Source organism: Mus musculus, chromosome 17 (assembly GCF_000001635.26).
Source record: "Mus musculus strain C57BL/6J chromosome 17, GRCm38.p6 C57BL/6J".
Taxonomy (NCBI): domain Eukaryota; kingdom Metazoa; phylum Chordata; class Mammalia; order Rodentia; family Muridae; genus Mus; species Mus musculus.
Window position 1 is genome coordinate 47,298,238 of NC_000083.6, and position 24,220 is coordinate 47,322,457.

General features: G+C 50.1%; 1 protein-coding gene across 2 annotated transcripts in view; it reads left to right on the forward strand.

The window, feature by feature from the left end:
* Trerf1 (transcriptional regulating factor 1) overlaps positions 1 to 24,220 on the forward strand; it is a 221,384-nt gene that overhangs the window by 157,296 nt on the left and 39,868 nt on the right. Inside the window, 4 exon segments of one of the 2 annotated variants that reach the window (NM_001097623.2) lie at positions 15,556 to 17,263; positions 18,377 to 18,423; positions 19,531 to 19,684; positions 21,115 to 21,441. In NM_001097623.2, the coding sequence (NP_001091092.1) occupies positions 15,830 to 17,263; positions 18,377 to 18,423; positions 19,531 to 19,684; positions 21,115 to 21,441 (1,962 nt within the window). In that variant the 5' untranslated portion in view covers positions 15,556 to 15,829. 2 annotated transcript variants of the gene reach the window in all.

Sequence of the window (24,220 nt, forward strand, 5' to 3'; positions counted from 1 at the left end):
GCTTAAAATAACACCATATTCTTTCTCCCACTTCCAAATTTACATCGACATGCTGGAGAGCTGGATCCCGAGACATCTCTGTACTTCAGTGTAAATTAGCTCCCCGTTGGCCCTTCGGAGGTCAAAGTTGAGAACTCCAAGGATCCAGCAATAGGGAAGTAGTCTCAGATTGGTCAGATCGGCAGTGTGGAGCAGTGCTCCACGCTGAGTATTTGTGGAAGCCCCATCCTTTGGCAACAGAGCTTTGGGTGAGGCTGGCTGGCTGTTTGACATCCACGGAGTGACCTTAAGAAGATCTTGCCCTGGGCTAGGGTCATCACTCAGTTCTGGGCACTTAACCAGCACTGCTTAAAACCAGATGTGATGGTGCACACTTGGCATCCCGGCACTTGATAGAGTTAATAGCACCATGGAGAGCAGCACGGTTGAGGGCTTTAAGGAGCACTCAGACCCCCTTGTCAGAGTGGATGCAGGATCAAGGTCATCCTTGGCTAGGTGGTGAGTTGGAGGCCAGCTTGGGTTGCAGGAGGTCCTGTGTCCAACCACAAAGATCAAGGAAAACTGGAAGGTCATTCCTGAGTGTTAATGTCTCCTCTCTGAGATAGAGTAGTTCTGACTGGCAGGATCTAGTAGCAACAAGTAACATAAAGTAGGGCTGTGCTTTGTGCGGCAGTGGCACTTTCTGGAATGTTACTGTCAGCCATGGAACGTGCATGCCTCGCACAGAAGTCCTCACTGTCTCTCTTAGAGACCCCGCATAGAGTCAGAGGCTATGGAGCTGTCACCCAGGAAGGCTTGTCTTCCCCAAGTTCCACTTGTATCAGATAAACCTGGTGGTCATTGCTTAGACCACCCCAGTTGTCACTCCAGGTCCCCCACCTTAAGCGCTATCCCGTGGGACCACAGGAGAAACAGCTATGAGCTTTTTTTATTGTATGGTTCAAATATTTTAATGGGGAAAAAAAAAAGGGCAGAGAAGGAAAATTAATTTTGTTTAACCACTTGCTCTTTTTTCTTCCTCTCCCTACTTTATATGTAGGATTACCAATTGTGTGTGTGTGTGTGTGTGTGTGTGTGTGTGTGTGTGTGTGTGTGTGTGACTGCAGTGCCCTAAAAGGCTGGAGGAGGGTGTGTCAGAGCCCCTGGAGCAGGAGTCAAAGGCAGTTGTGAGCTGTCTAATGCGGCCGCTGGGAACAGAACTCGGGTCCTCTGGAAGAGCATTATGTGGTCTTAACCGCAGCGTCATCTCTCCAGCCCCACATCACCACTGTTTTAATTTTTAACTGGCATTCTGGGTAATGGAACATAATATTTAGACGTGATGAGCTGACAGCTGACAGGTGTGTTGTCAATACACTACCACAAATCCTGAGGTGTTGGGAGGCGTCGTGTGTGCAGGCGGGAACACTTGGATGATCGAGGGTGGTTGGGGAGGTCTCTGGTGGGCCTCAGTGGAAGCGTGCATGTCCTGTGGCAGACAAGCCATGGGGGTGAGTGGCCTTTCAGAGGAGGATGAAAGTCCACTTCCATTGTACACAAAGGGGATGCCATCTGCCAGGTGTCGCTCTGTGAGTAGAGGTTTGCTGCTGACCCTTCAGAACAGAACGAATGAGACAGTCATTAGATGGGGTGCCAATCTGAGGGAGGAGGCAGGGTGGGGGTGGTGGTTTAGACCGGTATCCTAAGTGTGCTGTAGGACAGTGTGCTGGGACCAAGCTTGTTCTCTGAGCATATGCTCTCGCTCACTCTCTCACTCGCTCCCTTTCTCTCTCCTTCCCTCCTCCCACCCCTGAGACAGCATTACAGTGTTTCTCTGTGTAAGCCTGGCTGTCCTGGCGCTCTATAGACCAGGCTGGCCTTGAACTCACAGATCCACCTGCCCCTGCCTCTTGAGTGCTGAGATTAAAGTGTGCACCCCCACACCCAGTCTGGGCATTCTTTTTAGTTAGTTTATGTGTTGTGGGGGATGGAAGTCAGAGGACAAGGGTTAGGAGCCGTTTCTCCTTGCACTGTGTATGCGTCCCTGGGTGAAGCTCAGCTGCGGGATGGTGGCAGGCGTCTTTACTCACGGCCTGCCTGCCTCTGACCCCGCTATCCAGCTGCCTCTGAGACGGAGTCCATCAAAGGTATCAGAATGAGCTGAGATTTGCCCCCTGCCCCCACGTGCTCTGTTTCATCACCAAGTCCTGACAGGTTCTCTGCACATCCCTCTCTCATTCCCTCAATGGTATTAGAAAAGAAAAGTCCCCCACCCCAGAGTCTGACATACATAAGGAACCGTGTCACGTGCTTTTCCGTAGCACATGAAAGCTGATACGGCACCACAGCACACAGTCAGTATTGTCTTCACCGGCCTCTGCATAACCGAGGCTTTCTCCATAGCTTGTTGGCACCCCACAAACAGAGTAACCGTGCCCCCCCCCCAACCATGGCATCCACTCGCAAAGGCCAGCCTGGGCTACACAGCTCAACCCTGTGCCAGGAGTAAATAAACCGCCAGGTGTGGTGGTTCTCGCCTGTAATCCCAGCAGTCAGAAAGTAGAGGCAGGGGGATGGAAAATTCATAGTCGAACTCATGAACTTACTGAGCTTGTGGCCAGCCTGGGCTATAGGATTCTCTCTCTACTGAAAGCAAGCAAAATGCTTTGTAAGAGGTGAAGGTCGTCACACCGGCTTTCACCCCTCGTGTCTCGTGGTTGTAGATCCAAGGGAACTCCCAGGGGTGCCTAAGGGGGTGTGTGTCTCAGGTTGGTAATCTTGGGGAGCCATCAGGGTTATTGAGGTCATAAAACACCTCAGTGTTCGGGGAAGGCCTTAGCATTGTGTCAGGCAATGGGTCAGTGTCTGGGACACGTTAGATATCATTCGTGTCCCCACTTGCCAGTGGGTCCAGCTCATAGACACACGAATGATTCTCTTGCTCTTCGGATTACCTCTCCACCCCATCCTCTTCTGACTGCCCTCCACTTCACTCCCACAACTGACCTCCACAAGGTACTAGGTATACCCCAGGTTGCCAAAGGCTCTCCCACAGCCCACCGAATCTCAGTCCTGGGCATCTACTCTCTGACAATGTTTGGTTCTTTTGTTCCTTGGTCTTTAGCCGCACACACAGGGATTTGTTGAACAGACTTGGTCACTGTGTTCCATAAACATTGGCTGAGTCAGCTTTGAGCCAAACAAACCTGCTTGGGGCAGAGGAAAAGATGTCAAAACAGAAGCATTACGATGCAGTTTTGTTCCCCTGGAACTTAAAAGCTAGTATTGGTTTAAAAAAATAGAATGGCCACATTTCCCACACCAAGGGGGGCTTACCTAGCCTGCACCACAGCCAGTGAGGGATCAAGTCTTGCTCCCTCCCACCCCCCACCGGCTCCCCACCCATCACTGTTCTCAATGGGCGGCTCACTTCAGCCTGAGAGATCATCAAGAGACTTGGGCAGGGAGCTAATGGGGCAGGGATGCACAGGATGGCTGTCTTGACCAAGTCCAGACAGGCTCGAGGGGGTGGGGGTAGGGTGACATCTCAGGCATGAAAGGAAGGATTACCAGGGGGAACTGCAGTAAGCTCAGAAAGCAAGATGCCCCCTGTACTCCTGAGGCACTTCCCCTGCAGCCCTGGACAGCCAGCTCTGTGAGTCCTCCTGCTCTCCACACACAGAATTCACCATGCTGGGCCTCCCTGGTCAGCTTCCTTTCTGCAGCATAGGATCTTTAAAGGAACTGTTGTTACGGTCACTTTTCTCAATGCTTTGACTCAGGGTCTGGAGGGGTTCCGTCCACCATAGCGGAGAAGGGCTAGGAAGGGCTAGGTCTTCTACCCAAAAGGTCCTGTTCTTCCCCAGAACAGCACCCTCAGCCGGGCACTAAGTGGCCGAACACAGGAACCCATGAGGGATGTTTCACGTTCAGACTATAATTGGTAAACAGCCACCTGCAGTCTCTCTTAATCATGACATTCTTTGATTTGGAACACGTTTAGAATAAGGTCCTCCTGCCTCAGTCTTTCACTGGGCCCATGATTTGGCCCTGCCCACACCCGATTCATTTCTTCATCTCTCTATACCTTGCGTTCCTTCCCCCACCTCCAGCAGCTTGGCAGGGGCCTTGGGACCCTGCACAGTGTGTTGGGGTTCCTGGGGCTCCTCCAGGATCCTTATATCAGGACTTCTCTCATTGACTGGGTTTGCAGGGCCTCCCCCTGCCACAAGGAAAGACAAAGAAGAGGTCACTGGAGGCAACTGTGTAACTGAGTCAAATCTTAGCGCTTCGTTCTGAGCTCTGGGGCCTTCTATGCAGATCCATCAAGGCCCCTACTCTCAGAGAGAGTACACAGAATCCTGGGGCCCAAAGGTTTGTGGGATACATACTCTCCTTGGGTCTGTGGCTGGCACAGAGTGCGGTGCCAGCCGTATCCTTCTCTCTGGACCCCTGTAGAGTAAGCTGGGCTGTGGGGCTGACCTGGAGCTTTCTTCACTTCTTGAGCCACATCCCCGGGATGTCTGGTGTGGGACTTACATCATAGAAGTGGAGCCGTTGGGAACTTAACTTGTGTTTTCTTAGCTTAACAATTCACTCTGAGACTAAGTGGGCCTTGTCCCCCATACCTCCCCCTCCATCTTAATCCTCCAGAGTCCCTGAGGCCTTGCTGGAACAGCAATGTGGATGTCTCCTCTCTTCTTTCCACCCTGCCCTGCATGTGGCAGCCCCTACAGTGGCGATCGTTGTTCCGGCTGTGGGCCCAGGACTGATTCAGGTCGTGTGCCTGGAGGACAATAGTGGATATTTCCTGGGAGCCCTGGCTCCACACCAACCACTCTTCCCTCCAGAGATCCTGGGTCCCTAATGGCAAGCACCTACCCATTGCCCCGCCCCATCCCACCTCCTAGCCCTGGCTAGATTAACTTGACTGTCCCAGGAGATTAGAGACCTATATTGTGGCCTCTATTCTGGAAGGTCAGGATTGCCAGGGGGGCTCCTCCTGTGGAGGGGCACCTCCTCCTTGTGGACTTTCCTAAGGGGCTTTTGTAAGCATCCCAGCCTACAGACTGCAGGGTCAAAGGCACATCTGTCCGCACACTGGGTCCTAGATGGGTTTGTGTGAAACAATGTGAAGTGTAGAGAAGATGTCAGCCTCCGAACCATCCGGGCCATTTGACTGTGAGCCTCACAAGACCTGTTCTTCTCTCCTGAAACAAAGCGTTGCCTGTGTTGGTTCTGTGCCTTTGCCCCCTAAACAACTGTCAGGTTCATGCTGCGTCTGCAAACACCAACTGCCTGGAGAGCATGAATTTTAGTTTCCACACATCAATATGGATTGTATTCGCAGTCCTTCTAAGAAACTTTTACGTCAATCATTTGTAGAAACTCTATGTAGAGATAGTGATTGCTGTCCAGAGAGAACACATGGGGTCAGAGACTCTATGGAACAAAGCCCAGGGCTCCAAGCTCTACCTCAGTGTCCCTCGAGCGACCTCACATCCACTCTGTGCCTGTGGCCCTCATCAGCCTACCTGGTACTGGCCACGTGCAGAAGTGTGTGACTTGTGGACACACAGAGGTCAGGGTCCAGCCTTGGGTGTCTGTGGACTCCAAGTGTATTTTTGAGACAGGGTCTGGCACTGAGCCTGGATCTCACTGTTTCAACTAGACTAGCTTGTCAATAAGGCCCACAGATATTCTGCCCTCTGTACTCCCACCTCAGTATTGGGGCTGCAGTCCTGAGCCACCATAGAGAGCTTTTATGTGGGTGCTAGGGAGCCCCACTCAGGCCTTCATATCTGTATAGTAAGTTCTTCCCCCACTGAGCGTCTCTCTAACCCACTGGTTTGAGATTTGACCAAAGAGTTCATTTCTTCCTGGCTAGCCTTGAACCCAATGTATAGCCAAGGATGGCCTCAAACCCTTGGTCCCCATCCCTCTGCCTCCCAAGTACTAGGATTATAGACACTACAGTTAGCAAGTGTCAACGACCCTGGTGAGGAGCTCTCCCTAGAACAGAGGGAAAATTACCCTGACAGGGAGGACTAGGAGTCTCCATACCCCAAAAGAACCAGGGAGCAGCACCCAGTCTGTCTACTTTGCAGGTTTCCAGGCGGAGGGTCAGGCTCCTGGCTGATTCCTGGAACTTCAGGGGTGCAATGATGTCACTGCACTCGAGGCTAGAGAAATCAATGTCCCTCAGAACCACTAGAAAATCCTCCAGTGGCTGAGAGTCATCCCCAACCCCTGGGAGGGGAAATTCAGGGTCAGGAAGGAGACACTTGTGCCAGATTTCCGTGTGCTGGGGAAGATTTAGACACTAAGCACCATTATTGGCAGAGCATCTCTATAATCGGGTTACTGGATTGTAAACTGCCCTCCAGCACTATTCAGGAGACTAATCAGACAGCATTTAGGACAGTGACATCCTCTGCTCGGAAGGGGAGCAGGAGCTCACACTGTAGCTGCCGCCTCCTGAAGGGAGAGTCGGAGGGAGGAGGGGGTAACCCCAGAGGGATCTGAGTCAAGCATCCTTGAAAGCCAGCAGGAAGATTTGCCTAGAGCATAAGCCAAGGCCTTTGGGGAACTGTATAAAGTCTCTAAACGGTGACCCTGGCTGGAACAAGGAAAGGCCTCCTGGATTATCTTCCTCAAACAATAGGTCCTGGTTTGGCAGGAATCGGGTATTAACCCTTCTGAATTGTCAGCAAACAAGTTCTACAGAGACCTCTGCCAAAGTCAACTTCTTCTACACTTGTGCCTGTCTGTCTCTCTGGTTCAAATGCTGCCCCCAAGACAGCAGCCTTTCTCCATACAGATTGTAACCCCATCTCTTGGTGCCCCAAGCTTGGGGGTGGAAGTGGTCAGGGAGGATTTGAATGCTGGAGTCACTGTGACTAGGGTCACCACATCTATTCCTATGCGGTCACTTAGCTAAGGAGGTGTGTGTGTGTGTGTGTGTGTGTGTGTGTGAGAGAGAGAGAGAGAGAGAGAGAGAGAGAGAGAGAGAGAGAGACTATGGCAGCCAACACTACACATCCTGCTCTATGGCTGTCCACTTTATTCCTTGGAGGCAGAGTCTCCCCCTGAGCCTGGAGCATTGCTGGCAAGTCGTCATGTTCTCCTTTCTCCACCCCTATATGTGGTATTACATGGGTAGCCACACCAGCAAATTCTGTGGGTGCTGGGATCCGAAGCCAAGTCCTCATCCTTGACTTCGCTGTGTTAGAGCATGCTGACATCCACCCAGTCCATAGCTGCTTTCATGATAGTCAGCACAGTTCTAACAGACCACACAGTACCCAGACAACAGTGCTTAGTAACTGGTCCTCTCTGTGTAACCGTGCTAGCTCCTACAAGGCCTCTGCAGAGTCTTGCTCTAATCTATACCAATCCACAAATCCAGTGTCTTGGGACCCTAGCAGAGGCCAGAACTTGGGGGTGAATTGAACCATAGGTGTCCTTTGCCTGGTTCAGTATTTCAGTTCTGCAGATGTACACGGAGCATGTGTGAGGACCCAGTCACGGGGACACAAGATGCCTCTTGGCGACTGGCACAGGAGCAATGGGGTTGTCTGTCCCAGGTTCTTGTGGCAGGAAAGACAGGCTCACCTGTGCATCGGAGTGTGGAGGTGGGGCTGAGTTCTGAGGGGTCACTTAGTGTGTCCGACTCATCCTGGAGTGCCTGAATGAATGAATAACTGTGAAGGCAGTGGTGTCCCTGGTGTGTTTAAAATGCTTCTGCTGCCAATTACCCGGGAGGCTATGCACACCGCGGGCAAAGCTGTTAGCTCATTAGAAAAATATTAAGGCAACAAAAGCAATACAAACAGCAACATGAAGAGTAATTAAACAAGGAAAAGAGTTAGGTAGCATCCTCCATGCTCCACGTGTCAGCAGCTCTGCAGATTGACAAGCCCATGTGATAAACGGTTTCTGGGTTTTTCAGTGATATGTGTAAAGTGGCAAGCAGTCTGGCAAGATGCTGACTGGGGCCCGAACGTGTGTTAGTGGGACTATGGGCAGCTGTCCTTAGAATGCGTAAGGGCCTGCTTGTTCCAGGAAGGGTGTGGGCTGCTGGGGTCAGACAGGAGGGGCTCCTCAGAAACTCTCTCTTTCTGAATTTTTGCTGTGGCTTTTCACTCTATTTTCACGTATTCCTTTGGGAATCTTTTGTACCTTTCTGTAGCGTCTAGCCTTTGAGTTTCGAACCATGTGACAAATTATAAACCATGTGATTGTCTACTCAGACAATCGGACAAATACACAAATGGTATGCAAAGTGGCTGACTGGCATGTGGTGTCGCCGTGGCCTCCCTGTGCTGTGTGGGGAAGGCATTGTTCTCTCTCTTAGTTGAGCAAATGGTTCATGGCAGCTGCGAGCCAGGTGCTGTTCCAGTCTCAGAGGGCACAGGTCTGGGTCTCAGTTTCTCCACCTATATTATGGGGAAACTTGATGATCCCTAAGACTGGGTGTGAGCTTCTGAGCTTTGGGTTTGTGTGGGGAGAGCACAGCTGGTACCTTCAGCTTGCGCATACAGGAGATGGATGCCGTAGCAAGGCTCAGTAGGACACAGACTGGCAGCCACCATGGAAGGTAGAGGCAAAGGATAAGGAGGCGGTCTTAACTTTCCATTTCCCAAGGTTTCATTGCCGTGAACACACACCCTGACCAAGGCAACTTTTTAATGGACAACATTTAACTGGGGCTGGCTTACAGGAGAGGTTCAGTCCGTTATCATCAAGGTGGGAAACGTGGCAGCGTCCATACAGGCATAGCACGTGAAGAGCTGAGAATTCTACATCTTGTTCCAAAAGCAACCAGGTGAAGACTGGCATCCTCAGGCAGCTAGGAGGAAGCTCTCTTTCACAGTGGGTGGAGCCTGAGCCTAGGAGGAGACCTCCTAATGGTACCACTCGCTATGGGCCAAGCATATTCAAACCAAGACAGAGTTCAAGATCCTTAGCTACATAGCAAGTTTGAGACCAGCCTGAGCCACCTGATAATCTTGTAGACAGCGAGAACCTGCCCAGAGCTTCTGAGCTTTGGGTTTGTGTGGGGAGAGCACAGCTGGTACTGATGCTGCTGGCATCCCTGGAGCCGAGAACTCACCAGAGGTCTAGGGCACATGCTCACAAATAAGCTCCAGGTCTGCTCTAGATGTATGAAGGAACAGAGACGCGCTTCCTCTAGCTCAGAATGCAGAGCCATCCTACTCTGTCCCAGCACTCAGGAAGGACTTCACACAGCCACCAGAGTGCCATGGTCTGGCTTTCATCCTACGGAGGGTGTGTGGTGGGTGTCACGTGTCCTGGCGTTTGCCTGCATACATGTATGTGTACTGTCTGCGTGCCTGGTTCCCAGAGAGACGAGATGACAGTGTTGGATCCCCTGGAACTGGAGTTGCAGACAGTTGCGTGCTGTCACGTGGGTGCTATGAACAGAACCCATGTCCTGTGCAAAAACAGCCAAGTGCCCTTAACCAGTCACCAGTTTCTCTTTCTTTTTTAAAAGATCTATTTATTTACGACGTTACGTAGATGGCTGCCGTCTTCGTGCCTAGAAGAAGAGGCCGCCAGAACCCATTACAGATGGTTGTGAGCCACTGTGTGGTTGCTGGGGATATAACTCAGGACCTCTGGAAGAGCAGTCAGTGCTCTTAACCACTGAGCCATCTCTCCAGCCCCCCCCCCCCCAATCTCTCTTTTTAATTACATTTTATTTACTAACGTGCTTGTGTGCGCATGCTCCTGCGGGAGTCAGACCGCAGCCTGGAGAGCCAGTTCGCGCATTCCACCATGCTGATCATGGGGATTGAACTCAGGTTGGCAGGCTTGGCGGCAAGCACCTTCACGCTCTGAGCCCTTTCACCTGCCCTGTTGGGAGAGCTCCTGGTGAGGATGTGATGGCCTCGTATGGACCCCTCACCTGGTCATGTGGCTTCATTCATGATGTTTCTTTCTCCGCAACATTCATCTGGGTCCCCTTCCCCATTCTATGTCCTGTTTGTCCACGGAAAGATCTGTCTATTGTAACATCCACTCAGCCTCTCCTGTCTTAATTCTGGGAGGCCAGAATCATTGTTATATGGTTTCTCTTCTTCCTTGGAGGATGGTTTTCTGTGGATAAATAAGAAAGGGTCCAATGTAGGGTATGGAGGTGGGGCGGGGTGAGCTTTCTTAGAAAGAGTTAGGCTGAGCTAAGATTTCAGAAGTAACAAAGACAAGGCTAGAGAAAGGGGAGAGAGAGGAGTTTTTCCAATTGTGAGAAGTAGTGTGTGGAAGGGCCCTGTGGAAATAGTGTGGAACTGGGGCAGGCCGTGCAGAGTCTGGCCGTCTTGTTAGCAGTTGCGATTTTGAACTAGGAGCGTAAAGGCGTCTGTTTACATTGCGGGATGGGGATATGGATCGGTGACATTTTGAAAGTCCATTCTGCTGCCGTCTAGATGACAGACCAGAATGGAATCAGGGATCGGGGTCTGCAGGCAAGTTGCAGGCTGCTGGAATAGTCCTGAAGACAGATACTGTGTCTTCCCCTGGGATGACGGGCAGGAGTGAAACCAGAGAAATGGGCACGGAATTATGAAAGTGTTTATGGGTGGCAGAGATGGTGCTTGGGGTAAAGGGCTGGGGGTATAAGCCTGATGACTTGAGTTCAAACCCCCCTGAGTTCTCACAAAGGTGGAAGAAACACTCCTCAAAGGTGTCCTCCAATCTCTGCATGGACACTGTGACAATCACATCATACCACACACACACACCATATATCACATACCATAAATTAAGGTTTTATTTTTAATTATGTGTGTATTTATGTATGAGTATGTGGGCATGAGGAATGCAGGTGCCCGTGGAAGCCAGAGGCATCTGATGCCACTGGGGCTGTAGTTACAGGGGATTTTGAGCCGCCCGCAGTGAGCCCTGAGAACAGGCTGTGGGTCTTTTACAAGAGATGTAGCCATTCTTGACCATTGAGCCATCTTTTCAACACCAAATAAATCATCGTTTAAAGGGAGTATTAAGAGGAGGGCTGGGGATGTGGCTCAGACCATAGACTGCTTTTCTTATATATGTGAGGCCCTGGGTTCAATTCCACAGGACCGAGTAAACCGGTCATGGTGGCACCAGGGTCAGAAGCTCAAGGATATTTGGGGTGACACAATGAGTTCAAGGCCAACCTGGGTTACCTGAGAGCCTGTCTCCAAACAACAAACAACAATAAGAGCAAAGTTGTTCGGAGAAGCTGTGAATAGTGGAGGTTGCTTAAGGGAAAAGGAGGCAGTGTGAAGGGACTTAGTTTGAGGACAAAATGTAATCGAGGAAGTCAGGGCTGGGGAATGGCTCAGCCCTTAACAATGCCTGCTGTTCTTCCAGGAGATGTAAGTTTAGTTCCCTGCATTCACACTGAGCAGCTCAGTTGTGACTCCAACTCCAGGGGATACAGCATCCTCTTCCAGCCTCCATGGGAACACACAGAAATACACACACTTCAATAATTAATTTTTTAAAAGAAGTAATAGAACCTTAGATAGACTTGGGGTTGGAGTCAGGCTGGACCGCCTAGGAATGTGTAGTTTGGATTCAGAACTGAAAGTGACCTGGTACATTGGCATGTTGGAAGGGGGCTGCGAAGAGGGATAACTAGCTCTTCATATGGGGCCTGTCTTAGTTAGGGCTTCACTGCTGTGAGCAGACACCATGATTATGGTCATTCTTGTAAGGACAACATTTCATTGGGACTGGCTTACAGGTTTCAGTCCATTCTCATTAAGGTGGGAACATGGCAGCATCCAGGGCAGGCATGGTGCAGGAGGAGCTGAGAGTTCTACATCTTCATCTGAAAGCTGCCAGCAGAATACTGACTTCCAGGCAGCTAGGATGAGGATCTTAAAGCCCATGCCCACAGTGACACACCTACCCCAACAAGGCCTCACCTCCAAATAGTGCCACTCCCTGGCCTAGGCATACTCAAACCACCACAGAGGCACAGCACATGCCAAGGTCCTCTTGTGGAACAGAGCACATCAGGTTCGATGGAAAGGATCCTTGGAAGGCTGGCCAATCTGTAACAGATGAGGTCCAGTTACCTTGAATATGGCAGTGGTAGGCAGCTGTCCTGGAGCTCAGGCCCTGCGGACTGGGCAAGTAGCACTTCTCTAGGAAAGCTTGAGGAAATGACAAGAGTGTCTCCTCAGATTGGGATGGCAGGCTCTGAGGGGCAGAACATTGCAGGGGCTGGTTCTCCTGTGTCTCTCCGTGCTTACTCTTACGTGGGTTCAGGCCTTCACCTGAATGCAGCTAGGCCAATGTTTTCTGATTGACGCACGTCAGTCCCTGGTCAGAGCTGGATCCTTTGATAAAAGGCAATTTCTGTTTTGAGATAGGCCTCAGCTTCATTTCTGCTGCTGGGATAAAATACCCTGACAATAAGCAAGTCATGGGTCTAGGAGAGATGGCTCAGTGGTTAAGAACACCGGCTGCTCTTCTAGAGGACCTGGGTTTAATTTCCAGCACCCATATTGCTGCTCACAACTATCTGTATGCAATTCCAATTCCAAGGGATCCAATGCCATCTTCTGGCCTCCCCGGGCACCACATACATGGTGCTCAAACATGCATGTAGGGAAAGCATAAGATATACATAAAATAAAAATAAATTGAGCAACTTTGAGAGAAACTCATTTTAGTTCACAATTTGAGATTGTCGTCCGTCACCGTGGGTACGTCGCAGCAGCAGGAACCTGAGGTAGCTGGTCACATCGCATCCACAGTCAAGCAGAAAGGAATAAATGCTTATATGCTTGCTTGTTCTGGCATGAGTGGGCTCCACTTGATTTCCTCTCTGCTTATGTAGTTCAGGAGCCCCCGGCATAAGGAATGGCACTGCCCACAGTGGGCTGGGCCTCCTACATCAATTAATGAAGGTAAACTTCCCTGGAGATGCCCACAGCCAACCCAGAGTAGAGAGCCCCTCGCTGACACTCTTTCCAGGTAACTCTGGGTTGTGTCAAGCTGACAGAACTAACTGTTGCAGTGGGACTGGGCAAGACGCTCTTGGCTGTAAACTCTTAACCAGCTCCCCTGTGGCCTGGGCTATCTTTTGAGCAATGAGGGACACTGCTTCTGGAACATATTGCCCCTGTTCCTAGCACCCTTGTGCAACTTCTGAGAAGTCATCAGGGACCGCCCCTCACTTTCCACACCACCTCAAGTTCAGGGTCAACTCCAGATGTTTCTGTTTATTAAAAAAAAAAAATCCTCCCTGAAATAAGTTTGTAAAACTCCTTCGTCTTCAATTTTTGAGACAGGATCTTATGTAGCCCAGAAGGGCCTTCATTCCCTCGGGATCCTCCTGGCTCTGAGGGCTGGAATTGCAGGCATGTGTCACCACACCCAACTTGGCTTTTGTAAAATTCTTCGCCCCCTGGCTCATGTTCGAGTTTACATTTATGGCTTTTATCATGTTTGCCAATGTGATCTCCAGGATATTTATAAATATTGATATTTAAGTGAAACTATGACATCACCCACTACTCACTCATTACACACACACACAAACACACACTCAGTCATACACACTCATACTCACACAACACACATAGACACACATACTGTGTCTTCTGCTATTCCTTGAAACTTTATTTATATGTCACCTCCCCCAGGAATTCTATGTGTAATGTATTTTTTAGGTTTAAAGTTTTTTCATTTGGGTCCCCATCCTATTTGTCTGTAACAATTTATATATGAAGTTTACATTTTCCAACTTCTGAATCATGAATCTGTGTTAAACTTTCTTCTGGTTTGAGTTACAGATTCTAATTTTTAATAGTGCACAATTGATCAGGCCACAGGTAAATAATAAACAGAAAAAAGTAAAATTACATTGAAAATGTACCTCAGGACAGTGGCACTGAATGACTTTTTGAAAATAAACTTCTCACTGGGCTGGCATGCTGCTCAGTTAGGGCCTTGACTGCATCAGGCCCTGGGTTTGATCCCCAACGCTGTATAAAGCTGAGGTTCCCCCTCCTGTAATCTCAACACTTAGGAGGTAGAGTCAAGAGAGTCAGAAGCTGAAGGCAATCCTCAGCTACACAAGCTCAAGGCCAGCCTGGGCTACATAAAACCGTGGAGAGACAGCTCACTGCTTAAGAGCAGTTTCTGCTCTTCCAGAAAATTAGCTCAGTTCCCAGCACCCATGGTCGGGGAATGATGGCATCCAGGGGATCTGACGCCTTCTGGCCTCCATAAACACCCACATTCATATGTACACAAGCACACATGCACATATAAAGAAATAACTAAAAATAATCTAAGAAGATTATTTATTGCTAGTATGCGAACAGGACCAGCCTTTCCCAATCTATCCAGACATAAGCACAGAAAACCATTGTTCATACTCGATAGGAAGAACACAGAGTTTTATCTACAAAAAAAAGGAAAATGTAGGAGCTGGAGAGAAGGTTGTGTGTTCAAGAACCCTTGTTGGACGTCCAGGTGACCCAGGTTCAGTTCCCAGCACCCACATCAGGTGGCTCAAAAGCACCTGTATGTCCTGCTCCAGGGGACCCAGTGCTCCCTGGCCTCAGCAGGCACTGCACACATACGATGCACATGAACTCACACTGCACACATACGATCACACATACGATGCACATGAACTCACACTGCACACACACATATGCATAAACTTAAGAATTAGTAAATCTTTAAAACAAAACAAAACAGAAACCCCGTTTGATGTTTAGTGTATATGGTGCCCCATTGTCGGTGTGCTGTGACCACTGAGCTATTCTGGTAAACACACATTTGCTTAAAGCAAGATCACTCAGTTCTTCGATCTGCTTCTGAATTCTACACCAAAAAAAAAAAACCACATCATGATCCATCACGAGCTGGGAGGTGGCTTACTTGTTGCACAAACACGAGGACCTGAGTTCAAATCCCCAGTCCACATATAAAAAGCTGGGTGTGCCTATCTGTGGCTATAACTCCAGCACTGTGGGCGGCCCAGAGAAGGGGAGCATGGGAGCTGGCTGGATACTCATCTACCGTAAGGTTCATTGAGAGAGCCTGGAATAAGTGGGAATTGATTGTGCAGGATGCCGGGAGTCCTCCTCTGACCTGCACATGCTCACTTGCTCCCCCTCCAGGTAAGTATACACACAACACACACGATGACACACCTGTGGAGGTCAGAGTACAGTGGTCAGGAGTCAGGTCTCTCCTTCCACCATGTGGGTCCCTGGATTTGAACCGAGGTCTCCTGGCTCAGCAGCCAGTGCCTTGATCCTCTGAACCGTCGCACCAGCCCTCCCTGTACCTATCTTTTTTTTTGGTTTTTCGAGACAGGGTTTCTCTGTGTAGCCCTGGCTGTCCTGGAACTCGCTCTGTAGACCAGGCTGGCCTCGAACTCAGAAATCTGCCTGCCTCTGCCTCCCGAGTGCTGGGATTAAAGGCGTGTGCCACCACGCCTGTACCTATCTTTTATTAATGACCACAGTAATCATAATAATGGCTTGTCAGGAAATATTCAGGGAAATTCAATTTTGTCTTTTGCATCCTGTCTTCCAGGTGTGAAGGACTTTCCCCCACCACGGTGGTGTCTGGTCCGTACCTCCGCCCGGGTGAGGATGTAGGCACCTCGGCTCTGCTGATGACCTGTTCAAGCCAACAGGGACCCCTGTCTCCAGCCACCCTCACAGACATGTCAGCCGTGGAGTAGGGTGGACGCTTTCTCTCATCTTCTCAGGGTTTCAGGATTTTTCTTCTTTCTTTTTTTCTTTTTTTTTTTCTTGGTTTTTGGTTTTTGTTTTGTGGCTGAACACTCATAAGCAAAGAGGACATCATGGGGGACCAGCAACTGTACAAGACCAATCACGTGGGCCACGGTGGTGAGAACCTCTTCTATCAACAGCCACCCCTTGGTGTCCACAGTGGGCTGGGCCACAGCTATGGGAATACAATCTCTGGGGCTGGGATGGACGCCCCGCAGGCCTCACCCATCTCGCCTCACTTCCCTCAAGATACTCGGGATGGTCTCGGCTTGCCTATTGGCTCCAAAAACCTTGGCCAGATGGATACCTCCAGGCAGGGAGGATGGGGAAGCCATGCAGGGCCTGGGAACCACGTCCAGCTTCGTAGCAACTTGGCCAACTCAAACATGATGTGGGGGACGCCCACCCAGGTGGAGCCCGCTGATGGCTACCAATACACTTATTCCCAGGCCAGCGAGATCCGGACCCAGAAACTCACCAGTGGTGTTTTGCACAAGCTGGACTCTTTCACCCAGGTATTTGCCAACCAAAACCTGCGGATTCAGGTCAACAATATGGCCCAGGTGCTGCACACCCAATCAGCGGTGATGGATGGAGCCTCCGACAGTGCCCTCCGTCAACTGCTGTCTCAGAAGCCCGTGGAGCCCTCAGCATCAGCTATAGCTTCCCGCTACCAGCAGGTGCCCCAGCAGCCTCACCCTGGCTTCACGGGTGGACTGCCCAAACCAGCCCTTCCAGTCGGGCAGCACGCTCCCCAAGGGCACCTGTATTATGACTACCAGCAGCCCCTGGCCCAGATGTCCATGCAAGGAGGACAGCCACTGCAAGCCCCTCAGGTGCTGTCCGGCCATATGCAACAATTGCAGCAGCACCAGTATTACCCACAGCCGCCGCCTCAGCAGCAGCAAGCCGGACTGCAGCGGATCTCTGTGCAGGAGATGCAGCAGCAGCAGCAGCCGCAGCAAATTCGCCCCTCACCACCTCAGCAGCAGCAGCAGCTCCAGCTGCAGCAGCGGCAGAGTTCACTGCAGATACCTCAGTATTATCAGCCCCAACCCATGATGCAACACTTGCAAGAGCAGCAGCAGCCATCCATGCACCTGCAGCCACCCTCATACCACAGGGACCCTCATCAGTATACCCCGGAGCAGGCACACGCTGTCCAGCTGATCCAGCTGGGCTCTATGCCCCAGTATTACTATCAGGAGCCTCAACAGGCCTATAGCCACCCCCTCTACCCGCAGAGCCACCTGTCCCAGCACCAGCAGCGTGAAGACGGTCAGCTGAAGACATATTCTAGTGACAGACAGACCCCGGCTATGCTGAGCTCCCATGGGGACATGGGAACTTCTGATACAGGAGTGGCAGATCCAGCCAGCTCAGAAATGACTCGGGTCACTAGTACTCTTCCTCACCAACCGCTCCTGTCCCCCAGTGGGATCCACCTCAACAACATGGGGTCTCAGCATCAACAGCCGCCATCTCCCAGTGCGATGTGGCCCCAGGTATCTCAGAGTTTCTCCCCATATCCACATGTGCGCCAGACTCAGCCAGGCGGGCAGTCTCTGTGGTGCCCAATTCTGCCTCCAACCTTCATCCTTTATGTTCTTTATACATTTCACAAAGGTTAACCTACATGTGCCAGGCACTGTCTGTGACAGACACTTGGAATACAAAATCAATTTGGATTCAGGCTTTGGCCTTGGGGATTTGTCACCTCACTAAAGAGATGACCAGAATATTTTAGTACGTCTGAAACGGTTAATGTAATGATCAGGACCTAGAATCACAGTTCAATCATGGGATGCAGGGCAGAGCTTGGCAGCAGGAGCTCGAAATCCCAGCACTGGGGAGGCAGAGACCAAAGGATAGATGGATGGATGGATAGATAGATAGATAGATAGATAGATAGATAGATAGATAGATAGATAGATAGATAAAAATGTTGATGTGGACATTGCCTGGGAAACAGTAGCCAAGGCTAGCCTAACCTCTAGCCTTCACTCACATGCCCACATGTGCATATAGAACCACATGCACTTGCACACATACAAACACATACACAGCATGTACAGTGTCTATGTCAGAGGCAAGAGGACCACAGAGTGGGGACATCTCATCCCCTCTGAAACTCTGTCCTTGCAATATCCCCAAGGCACAGATTGTCCTATGACGTCTGCACAATCACTGTGCACGTGGATGCTCCCCGCCCTCGACCCACACCACTTCTACACGAGCCATACATGCAGTCACACCTACGAAGTTCTTGTTTGCTTAGCTTTGATGCTATCAGGTCTCTTGGAATGATGCGGTACCACTCACTTCCTGTCTGTCCTCTGTGGGGATGGACCCTGTTAGTGCAGACTTGATACAGACTTCTTAAGAAGGGTAGAAGGGCTGGCGTCATCTGAGTTCAGGGAGCAGTGGGAAGAAACCAGATGTGGAACAAAGGCATGTCAGGGTAATCGTGGGCAGAGAAAGTTCTGGAAGGGTAGATCCTGGTGTTCGTACAACTTGAAATTCCTCACTTTAAAAATACATGTTTGTTTGTTTGTTTGTTTGTTTGTTTTTTTCTCTCTTCTTGTTTTCTTCCGGTGCCCTATTTGGCTCAAAATTAGATGCACTTACCTGATGGGAGAGCCCAGTCCGGATCCCCGGAATCAAGGTATGATCAAAGATTTGGAATATTTGGGAGGCTGGGGGGGGGGGTATCGTGGGTTGTTTAAAAAACTTATTTCTAAATCCAAGGTCAGAGTTTCAAGGAAAGTATAGGGAAAGCAGTTGCGGCTGCGTTTGAGCACTCGACCCGTGTGTTACACGGAGGAAAACACCAGTAAGGCAGGCATTGCTGTCGGGCGCCTGGCAACTGCAAGTCCTTGATGGTCCCCAGCTACCGCTGTTCTCATTTTAGAAACAAGAAAGCTGGGCTCAGAGGGCTGAAGGTACACAGAGCAAGGGGCAGTAAGGCTTGGCTGCTGTGTGCTCTGTTCTTTATCAGTTCAGGCACTGGGGTCTTAATGGGTGCCTTCTGTGTACCAGGCTTAGAGCTGAGCTTTGGCTGTGTCACAGTGGACGGTGCAGACTCACTTCCTTCTCTCAGGGCCATGGTGGGTGGGTGTTTAAAGCTGTGGATGAGAAAGCCCCAGTGCCTGCAGGTCTAGAAGGATGCAGGATGTGTCCTGTACGACATGTTTCTAAGAAAGCCATTTCCTTTCTGACGGAGAGATGGCCTAGCCTAGCCGTAAAGAGCACCTGCTGGTTTTACTGTAGACTGGAGTTGGGGTCCCAACACTCACATGTGGTGGCTCACAGCCGCCTATAACTCCAGCTACAGGGGACCTGGTGCCCTCTTCCTGTCTCCCCAGGTACCAAGCACACACACAATCCACATACAGACAAGCAACTGAAACACTATGACCTGAATTTGAATCCTGGGATCTATATAACAAAAAGTGAGAGCTAACTCCAAGTTTTCCTCTGACCCAACACACACACACACACACACACACACACACACACACAATTTTATATATATATATATATATATATATATATAATTTTTAATTTTTTTTAAAGAAAGCAAGCCTTTGCTCCCTCTGAGCCTCAATTTCTCCATCTGTACATTGGGCTTGGTTATCTGGCAGATAATGGAAGCCACAGACAGTGGTAGATTAGATAAACAAAATGGTTTCATCATAGGTTTGATGGCTTGTGATAAATTCTTGTTTCCCTGTCCTCACGTGTGTCCTTTCCATGTGGCCCTACCCTTCAGCAGCGGCCAAACCAAAGGAGTGTTTGGGGAACAGTTTGATGCCAAGAACAAGCTGACATGCTCCATCTGCCTGAAGGAGTTCAAAAGCCTGCCCGCCCTGAACGGCCACATGCGGTCCCACGGGGGGATGAGGGCGTCCCCCAGCCTCAAACAGGTCAGCAGGGAGCCCGCTCCGTCCTTTCCGGGCCATGTGCTGCTTGCTTTGCTTTGCTGCTGATGGAGTGAGACAGGGGAACGTGTGCCTTCTGTGGGCACCAGGAGAGGCACAGTCTCCCCTTCCCTGGCTTCTTAGACAAGTGTCGAAAGCGCAGTGCTAGAAATCTCTTTAGAGAATCCTATTCCAGAGAAAGGTGCTGAAAGGAACTATGTCAATGTGGGATCTATAAATATGTAAATGCCAAGTATATACACATGCAAGTGTAAAGTAGAATTGAAATCTAAAGTATATGGAAAGTACTTGAGACCATAACCACACGGTCTCGGAGATCGGGGGGTCAGTGTAGGTAGAATCCAGTGATCCTGTAATACCCTCAGGATTATCCAGGTGGACAGTCATGTAAGAAACCATCTTTAGGTTTGGTTAAAACTCAGGATTTTCTGGAATTTTCTTTGAGTATTGAATTTATGAGTCACTCTCCCGACTCTATTTCCTGGCTATGCCAGATAAAAGAGGAGTTTATCTCCCCTTTTTTTAAAAAATTATTTTATGTGCATTGGTGTTTTTGCCTGTATGCATGTCTACGTGAGGGTGTCAAGTCACTTGTATGACATAGTTCTGAGTTGCCATGTGGGTACTGGGAATTGAACTTGGATCTTCTGGAAGTGCAGCCTGTGCTTTTAACCATCTCTCCAGCCTGTCTTCACATTTTAAAAACAGAACGTTGGCAGGTGACTCATGGCTCATGCCTCTATAATCCCAGTGCTCGGGAGCTAGGGACAGGGGGATCACTCCAAGTTGAGACTAGCCTGGTTTACATGGCATGTTCAAGGCTTGCTAAAGCAACATAGCAAGACCCTTGTCTCAAAAAAAAAAAAAAAAAAAAAAAAAAAAAACCAGAACAGAAAAATGTATGTTTTCAGCCTGTTGTGGCATTATACACCTGTAAACCCAGCAGCACTCAGGAGGCTGAGGCAGGAGGATTCTGAGTTTGGGCTACCTTTTGAGAATCTGTCTGAAAGAAACAAATATAACCATAGCATATTTTGCATTTTCAATGGGGTTTCCTGACCTCAATAAAATTTAGGCTGAAATGATTGTTTCCATTAGACACAGAGTCAACTGAGACCCAAGAAATGGAAATCTACATAAAAATCACGTTTAGTTTTGACTGAATAGCAATCCCTTTCCTTTGCTTCAAAAAGCCACGAAAGCCACCAACTTCTTTTTTAAAAAAAAAATTTTTTTCATATACAAGTGATATCTTAAATGTAGCTCAGGGACCCAGAGTTACAGGAAGGAAACCACCCAGCTGTGGTTTTCTGCTCCCCACCACTGATGTCCTGGAACCTCTGAGGAAAAGCAAGTCCATCTCCCTTGGGAGAGCTGCTTTCAGCCCAGGATCAAAGCCTTTATTGTCTATGTAGGAGGAAGGAGAGAAGGCCCCACCGCCTCAGCCTCAGCCCCAGCCTCAGCCCCAGCAGCCACTGCCACCTCCGCCTCCTCCGCCGCCGCCACCGCAGCTCCCTCCTGAGGCAGAGCGCCTCACGCCTATGGTCATGCCCGTGTCTGTCCCTGTCAAGCTAATCCCACCCAAGCCCAGCTCTCAGGGGTTCACCAACAGCGTCGCTGCCACCCCCGCGGCCAGAGACAAGCCAGCCAGCTCGATGTCGGACGACGAGATGCCTGTGCTCGTGAGGATGACCCTCTCCCCCCCTCACTCCCCCCAAGGGGCTGCCCCCCGTGCGCCTGCTGTGAGTTGCTGCCCTGCCACACCTGCCTGGGGTGGGGACCATTGCTTTGCTTTCCTGGAGATGAGGACAGCTTTTCCAGAGTCGCCGGCCTGAGCGACTTGATGTAGGTCTCCCTCTCAGGTTCTTCAAGCCTCCCTCGACACCTGCAACCACGCCCAACCATTCCATCCTTGTTACTCCTCCGGGCTGATGGTCTCGATCCAGTTCTGAGCATTGATGTGTTCTCATGCCTAAATGTAAATGGCAATCCAGTTGGCAGCCATCAGATATAGCCTTACAGTTACAAGAATGGAAAAAGCTGATAAGCAGCTGTTTCCCCGCCCTGGATCTCCCCTAGAACCTGGGTCTCCCCATATTCAGCTGCCAAAGATGTACCCTTGGGCTGTCTGCCCCTCTGGAAAGTAGACGAATCATCAGCTCAGATGATCTGCCTGGCCGGTAGCATCAGAGATTGTCACAGCCGTTTTAATCCCGGGGGTCTCGGACCCATTACAGTTCCCGCACTAAGCCCCATGAGAGCCAGACCCCTGCCAATCTCAGGAAAGCAAAGCGATTCTTGTTTCTCAGTCCCTGTTAGATTCTCCTTGCCTTCATCACCCTCTCCTCTTCTCTCTGCCTCTTCTGCTCCCTACCCTGGGGAATTAATGACCTCCATGGTTGGCCATACCAGACCTGTCTCTTCCCACGGAGTAGTGTTGGGTCTTCTATGTCCTGACACAATGAGTGCATTCTGGGAGTCTAGGAGCCGTTAAGGGCAGGGCTGAAACATTCAGAAAAAAATAACTGGTTTGGGGTTCTTGTGTGACGTTGAGGCTCAGAAGACGAGAGGCTGAGGGAGCCTCTCCTTATTCTGGCCAGAGGGGACGAGCAACAGACGTTGATAGAATAGCGTATCTGCATACACTCACACACACACACACTCTCACACACACACCTTGCCTGAGGAAGTTGTGTGGTAGGTGTGAGAGGCTCTGCGTCTATCCTGGGACTACACACACCCATCTCATTCAAGACAGTGAGACAAGGTGGGGCTAGGGAGAAACCTATTCATTGGAGGTGGCAAGATGGAAAGACAGATGTCTTCTGCCAAAATGGCTCCTCTTACAAGTTTTCGGCTTTATTTTTTAAAAAAATATTTATTTATTTATTTATTTATTCTTATTTATATGAGTATACTGTACCTGTCTTCACTCACACCAGAAGGGTGTGCAACCCCATTACAGATGGTTGTGAGCCACCATGTGGTTGCTGGGAATTGAACTCAGGACCTCTGGAAGAGCAGACAGTGCTCTTAACCACTAAGCCATCTCTCCAGCCCCCAGTTTTCAGCTTTATATACACATAAAAGGTCTACTTTGAATTTTGGATCTTGGCTAGTGACATACAACTACACGATATAACCTTCTCTCCTGGTGCTGAGCTATGGCATTAAGCCACTGATTCCAGTCAGCTACTGGATCAGGAGGAGAAAGACTACAGACTGTTTGCCCTGAGTTGCAGATGTAGGATGCTCTGTGGGTGAGGTATATCAACTGCATTTTAAACTTAATTGCTTTGCTTTGCTGTGGGTTATTCCGATTGTAGCTCCACCGTAAATCAGGGTGCACCTGTATACCAGGTGGGTGGGTCCAGCTAGCAAGGCAGTGCGGTGGTGTTTTTACTTAGGAAATCATTATGGGAGTTTTGAGTAGGCTGAGAAGGAAGGGATGACCTTGGTTTTATGCAGGGTAGAGAGACACCATCAGCTGACAGGCAGGCTGAAGTAGAAGCATGCTCAGTGAATGAGGAAAGAATGGGAATCAAGCCCTTGATGTAAAAACAAGTTTAACATCCAGGAAAGAGCTTTAAACTCAAATCTCGGCTCTGGGATAAAGCCAACTAGAAATGTCCCTCTCAGAGTCTCCGATTTCCCCAGAGTGTTGGACTTACCAGTGGCCTTCTCCCTCCCCTGGGAGCAGGAACTTTATAAAATTCAGTATTTTGGCTCTGTCCCCTAGAGTCCATAGTTTAAACACTTCAGATGTGACCCAAGTGTGCCAGTCTGGGTGGTGTGGGCCTCTGGTCCAGGTCGCTCAGAGAGCCTTGCCCAGGAGATAATAAAGCATTATTTAGAGGGAGAAGCCCCAGAAAGAGCCTAAAAAGGGCTTTTGAACTCTGTGTTTGGGCTCCCTGGCAAAGTTGAGGTCACCAAGAACTCCAAATTACTTAAGTGACCTCCTCAGTGACCCAGGGACAGGGGCTTAAAGGTTTCCAGATTTCCTCCGCAGTCAGGGGTGGGGATGGCAAAGAAGCGTTTTCGAAACATTCTCCTCAGCAGCCTCTTGGCTCCTCGGAGGTCTCTTCTGGGCCTCGCTGAGAATCGCCCCTGCTTGAGGAAAGGAGGGAGGCTGGAGGGCACTGGTCTGCGGAGACCCACGTTAGCGCTCCCTCGAGAACCTCCACGGGGAAGCCGGGAGCCCCTCTCCCCCTCCTCCTTCATTTCTACCTCCCCAAGAGTCTCTCCTAAAGGGCTGGGATGGCACCTCGGAAGACCAGGGAGCTGAGGAAGAAGTAGATGGTGGGAGGGGAGAGGCAGAGCCTACACTACCGAAGGCAGGCCGGTGAGAGAGGCCCAAAGCTTAGGGGAGCTGGGGCAGGTCACATGGCCTGGAGGCAGCTGGTCATGTGACCATGGAAGTCTTTCCCATCACCCCTTGCTGCTGTCTTCACTCGCCACTCTGGCACTAGAGCTGCTGGGCACTGCAGCTGTGCCTGGGCACCTCAGAGCCTCTCCTCAGGT